This window comes from Carassius auratus, unplaced genomic scaffold, assembly GCF_003368295.1.
Source record: "Carassius auratus strain Wakin unplaced genomic scaffold, ASM336829v1 scaf_tig00020146, whole genome shotgun sequence".
Taxonomy (NCBI): Eukaryota; Metazoa; Chordata; class Actinopteri; order Cypriniformes; family Cyprinidae; genus Carassius; species Carassius auratus.
The window spans coordinates 47,785-53,784 of NW_020525008.1; the positions used below are offsets into that span (position 1 = coordinate 47,785).

At 33.6% G+C, this 6,000-nt stretch overlaps 1 protein-coding gene across 1 annotated transcript; it reads right to left on the reverse strand.

The window, feature by feature from the left end:
* Positions 1-3,023: 3,023 nt before the first annotated feature.
* On the reverse strand, positions 3,024-6,000 carry LOC113076363 (uncharacterized). The gene is made up of 8 exons (XM_026249008.1): positions 5,758-6,000; positions 5,432-5,503; positions 5,200-5,294; positions 4,766-5,113; positions 4,310-4,663; positions 4,120-4,227; positions 3,227-3,255; positions 3,024-3,129 (listed from the first exon to the last, which is right to left on the reverse strand). The coding sequence occupies exons 3-8, from the start codon at positions 5,240-5,242 to the stop codon at positions 3,037-3,039; spliced, it is 975 nt and encodes a 324-aa protein (XP_026104793.1). The 5' UTR covers positions 5,243-5,294; positions 5,432-5,503; positions 5,758-6,000; the 3' UTR covers positions 3,024-3,036.

Sequence of the window (6,000 nt, forward strand, 5' to 3'; positions counted from 1 at the left end):
ACAAAAATAAATGCTACATAATATTTGTTATGACATTTTATAAGGAGACAAAAATACATATAACATTTAGTTTGTGGAAAGATGCCTTGAGACCACCAACTCATTTGAGTAAGCACAAACTTGTTAAAAATCCACATCCTGTTTTTAAGCTGGCAGTTGGTTGCAGTGGTGGAGGCCCCTTCAAGTGTTTTTGCACTGCGGCCCCAAACAACCATAGGTACTGTCTGCACCAAAATGTTTTAGGCTTTAAGCTTTCGATATCACAAAGCACAGACTCCTCCTCAAAGTTAGCATATGTCCATGAAAAGAACATGTGATGCCAACTAAAGTGTCAGTCAGAAGTGGAAAGACAGAGTAAATAATTTCCTGAAGATTGACTGGCAGGAAGAAGCTGGTCAGAACATACTGAGAACTGCTGTGGTGAACATCAACAGAGAAACATTTAACTCTAGACATGACTGTCAGCCCTGAATATATAGAAATTCTGAAATTCTAAATTCTACATTTTAAATTACTACATACTATATAAAGTGAAAATCTTTTATATTAGGTTCTAAAATATTTTAAGTATTTTACTTGCAATAATTTGCTTATTTATTAAATAACCCACTTCACTGAGATGTTTAGTTTGTGTACTCAGATGTTTTTAGAAGTCAGAAAGAGCTTAATTACAACTATGTTTCCACACACAAGGAGTTTGACTTGGTGATAGCAGGAGCTTCCAGAGCAGAAGACATGCACGATAGTGCAGACATAGTAATTACAAAGTAGAGATGAAATATAACACTTATATAAGAAAATCAGAAAATTAAATGATGCACTAAAGAGGTAGAAATATAGACAATAAACACAATAATTGTTTAAAAGAATTTACAGATGCTATTACAGTTATTTGCAGATGTACAGTTTATGTAGTTTATAAATGTGCAGTTTTCAGATGCTATGCATAAATGTGTTAGTTATGATGGACAGTTTATAGTTATAAATTTTGCAGGAACAAACTGTTCTTGTGGCTGTCTGTTCTGGTGGTTGGTGCTTTGTAGCCGACCAAAAGGCAACAGTTTGACATACTTTAAAAACTCTCTCTTAAACCTGACAGTAAGTATGTAACTTTAGCATGGGATTTACTAAGACTGGGATTAAAGACTGGGATTTAACATTTTAGCACTAATGTGGGATTTTTGAATAACTTTAGTTTATTGTGTACAGGCCTCATAGCCTCATATTTTGGTCTTTTTTTGACACAGGTGTCCACTAGAGGGGCGTCATGAGACATTTATCAATAATATTAGGCAGCATACATTTTTGCAACTCTCTTGAAAACATGATGCCGACTAATGCTGTCCCAGATATGATTGAATGGATGAAATATATATATATATATATATATATATATATATATATATATATATATATATATATATATATATATATATATATATATATATATATATATAGTACAGACCAAAAGTTTGGACACACCTTCTCATTCAAAAAGTTTTCTTTATTTTCATGACTATGAAAATTGTAGAGTCACACTGAAGGCATCAAGGGCTATTTGACCAAGAAGGAGAGTGATGGGGTGCTGCGCCAGATGACCTGGCCTCCACAGTCATCAGATCTGAACCCAATCGAGATGGTTTAGGGGTGAGCTGGACCGCAGACAGAAGGCAAAAGGGCCAACAAGTGCTAAGCATCTCTCGGGGAACTCCTTCAAGATTGTTGGAAGACCATTTCAGGTGACTACCTCTTGAAGCTCATCAAGAGAATGCCAATCTTTAAAAAAAAAAATCATTCTTAGGGATAAAAATCTACACCAGATTAGTCTCTAAACTGTAGGAAGTCCTTTCACATTAATTAACAACAGAGCTCAAACCTAAATTTGATTACTATTTATTTGCACATAATGCAGTTTTTGAAATTAACTTTTAAGTTATAACAATTTAATTTTTGTTAAAATATAATAATTTACCCAGTGCTCATAACATTTGAGTCCTATGTGACATTTGAATACCCTTTCTAATGGTCTTAATCACCCCTCATAATGGCCTGGCGATTCCCATTTGACATAATTTGAAGCATTAGACTTTGTTACTTAACAAAAGTTACAATATAACTGTAATTCCTTTCCAATGAAGTTATGCTCCTGCAGTGGTTAAAACAACGCTGTATTTGTTCAGTACACGTGCGTACTGAACTGAAAGACCTGTACTGAAAATTTTCGATACGAATACATGTACTGTTACACCCCTAGTATTACCCTATAGGTCATTAAACACATTTCTGCAACATTCTCTTTAATGTTCATGTGAAAATATTGCTTACACTACATTCTAGATGTACGAAAAGGATATATCGACTTATTTATTAATATAGTTGTCATGAGTAATGTCATCAGTATGTGTTGAACGTAATTAGTTTAACTACCTTATTCTCATTACACTAGCATATTGTTATTATTATTATTATTATTATTATTATGCAGTAGTTGGCATAACTAGAAAATAATGCAAACATGGTCATCATTTGCACATTTCAGTACCATGGACAAGGGTTTCAACTTCTCTAGCTCTTCTCAACCTCAGACTTTTTCAGCAGTCAGTCAATCTTAAAATGATATGCTGTATTGATGCAGAAATCCAACAAAAAAGAGTCCATGAACGTTGCTTAAAATTAAATGTCAATCAGTTCAGTTTATTTGAAACAATAAATAAACTTATACAATTTTTTTTTTTTTTTTTTTGACTAGATGCAATTTTCATTCAGAAATTGCTAGTAAATTTGACAATTAACATCAAGTAACACACTGCATTAAAGATTGAGATTTTTGAGGAAAAAACCGGAACAGTAATTCACTTTCATTTTCGTTTTTTTTTAAAAATTTAATTCATTTTTTTTTACAGTGCAATCAGTTGAGTGCGGTTAAAATATTAAAATAAATTTAGATTTTATCAATTAAAACACTCTTATTGTGAATAACAGATACATTTTTTTTTTTTTGTAAAATGTATACGTTTTTCATGTGCATACACTGAATCATCTTGTATATTTTTCTCTGGGTCTTCTAGGGGTGCTGGACTTTTGTTGAAAGCTCAAAGCAGCATAATTCAAAGCATCTCTGTCTTCATCCTAGATTAGACATATAGACATATATTGACTATAAAGACTAAGCATTTACATTGAATTGCATATGTTATAAAAGCACATGAAATATTAAAATGCTTACCATCAAGTGACCAGCCTGAAGAGTCCCATCTTGAAAAACAATCAGAATTGGGTTACATAACTACATTGTCATTCAAGAATGTTGATTTGCTCACATATGTGACCCTGGACAACAAAACCATAATATTAAATTTTTCAAAATTGAGATTTATTCATCTGAATAAAAAAGCTTTCCACTGATGTATTGCTTATTATGATAGGGCATTATTTGTCTGAGATACAACAACTTGAAAATCTGAGGGCGCAAAAAAAAAAAAAAAAAAAAAAAGGATACTGAGAAAAACGCTTTTAACGTGCACGTCCTGATTTTGCCAAGTTCGATGTGTTCCTAGGTCAACATATTTTGTTGACCCTGGAACAACATTTTACTACAAAAATATATTCTTAACCATATCCCTACACCTAAACCTAACCTTAACCATGAGTAATCCCTAAAATCAGAGGAAATGATAGATGAATGACACTGATGTACAAGCACCAAACACTGATTTTAAGCGTAAATTTCACAAAATCTAAAAACTGGTTCTTCAAATCTGATTGGTTAATCACAATGTTGTTCCAGGGTCAACAACGATGTTGTCCCAGGAACATGTCTCACTTGGTAAAATCAGGTTCTGCCTTTTAACGTTGTCCAAATTAAGTTCTTAGCAATGCATATTGCTTATCAAAAAATAAGTTTTGATACATTTACAGTAAGGACATTTACAAAATGTCTTCATGGCTCATGATCTTTACCTAATGTCCTAATGATTTAATGATAATGAAATGAGAAATCAGTAATTTTGATCCATACAATGTATTTTTGTCTATTGCAACAAATATACCCCATTGACTTTATACTGGATTTGTGGTCCAGGGTCACATATTGGTAAAATTGTATGCAGTAATTCCTACCTTTTTTTCGCTGCTTGTACAACTGTGTACCCAGAAATATGATCACAATCAATAATAAAAAGTTTAAAGTTCCTAAAACCAGGGCAGTTATCCAAGGTGTCGGAAAACCTTAATTAAAAATTAAAGTAATTAAAAAAATTGCAATAAATCTGTGAGTAGACAGAGAAAATTATGCAACTTAAATAGGCACCTGGCATGTCAGGTTTTCTTGCATCTCCAAACAGTATCTGTCCACATGCAGCCACAGCGCAGTAGTAAATCCCAGCATCAGAGTGATTGAGGTTTCTCTTGGGCAGGCTGTAGATACATTTGTGTGCAGTAGAGTTCACATCAGAGCTCCTCTCACATTGAGCGTTCCTGCGCTCCTGAGTGAATATCATTCCTGGAGGAGATTCTCCAGATTCACGTCTGAACCAGTAGACGTTGTGTTCTCCTGCACAGCTCTGAGTGAGGACAGTGCACTGAAGTCCCACTGCAGAGTCTTCTGGATGCACTGGATCTAGCACAGCTGTCTGATGGTCAGCCTGCATGTTCAGGTGTCTGCCTAAAAACACAATAAACAACAACGACATGATTGTAATTTGACCAGACACAATGTGCTACAATACATGTACCACAGTAAAATGCAAGAAAACATTCTGTTTACCTTTAACAATGAGATCTGTGCCTTGCCCAAATGTGAACTTGTATATATATTTAATATAATAGTATGTTGCAGTGTCTGATTCTTCTACATTTGTGATACTGAGATTAAAACTGCCAGCATCTTTTGTTACAAAAAAGCGATTATGTTTGTCAAAGTCATTTTCAATAACGGCAGGTAAAGCTTGATATGATGAAGTGATTAAAAGGGGTTTCTCTCCAGCTCTTTGTTTGACCCAAGCAACAGTAGTTCTTGACTCTTTTGAAAAAATACACGTGAAGTTAACACTGTCTCCAGCTTGAACAATCTTCAGATGATTCTGAGTCACGACGTCTGCATTATCTGAGCTGCCTAGAAAAATTCAATGTCATGGATGAGAAAATGTTAGCTTGCAGTAGAATTGCTTTATTATGCAGTACGTAAACATAAGTACTTACATTTAGAAAGGTAAATCAAAAGGAAGAAATAATGATTAATCATTTTTAGGAGATAATTTGGAACTGGTTGATTCAGAACCTTTAGGGTAAATCATCTAGAAAAAAAGTGGTAGAGTTGTAAAAAAAGAATTTAAATGAAGAAGAAGTATAAACACATGAAACATAAACAATTGATTCATAACTCATATCCAAGTTAATATAAAAAACAGGCTTTGTTTAAATCTGTACTTACAGACTTTATTAAAGATCAAGGTTGGTTTTCACATAGAATCTATCACAAGTTTCCCTTCCTTCTCAACACAGTCTGAGAGAGAAGACACACAGCGACCTTTATGTACTGTACCACCCTTTGAAAGAAAAGCAGCTTTACATGATTCTATTGGCTGATTCACCATAATGTTCATTTTAATGCCATATTCAGGGTCATAGTAACAGCAAATTTACAGTTTTCTAGTAGACTGACACATTTGCACCTGAATTCAATATAAATGAAACATCTACTAATAGTACAAATATTTACTGGTTCAAAATAATTTATTAACACATCAAAGTAGTTACCGTATGTTGATTTAAACATGTGAATGGCATCTGTTATCCCCACATGATATTGGAATGAGATGTTTGTTTCAGCAGAAGAGGATGTATCTGTATCAGATACAGTAATTATGTAAGGTGTTATGTGGAAACTTTTTTTTTCTTCCTTCCTGCCTTCACTTTGACCACAGCTAGAGGATCCTGCACTATTTTTATACAACAACAGAATATTATGACAAGAACTGAGCCCGGTATCAGTGCAATAAA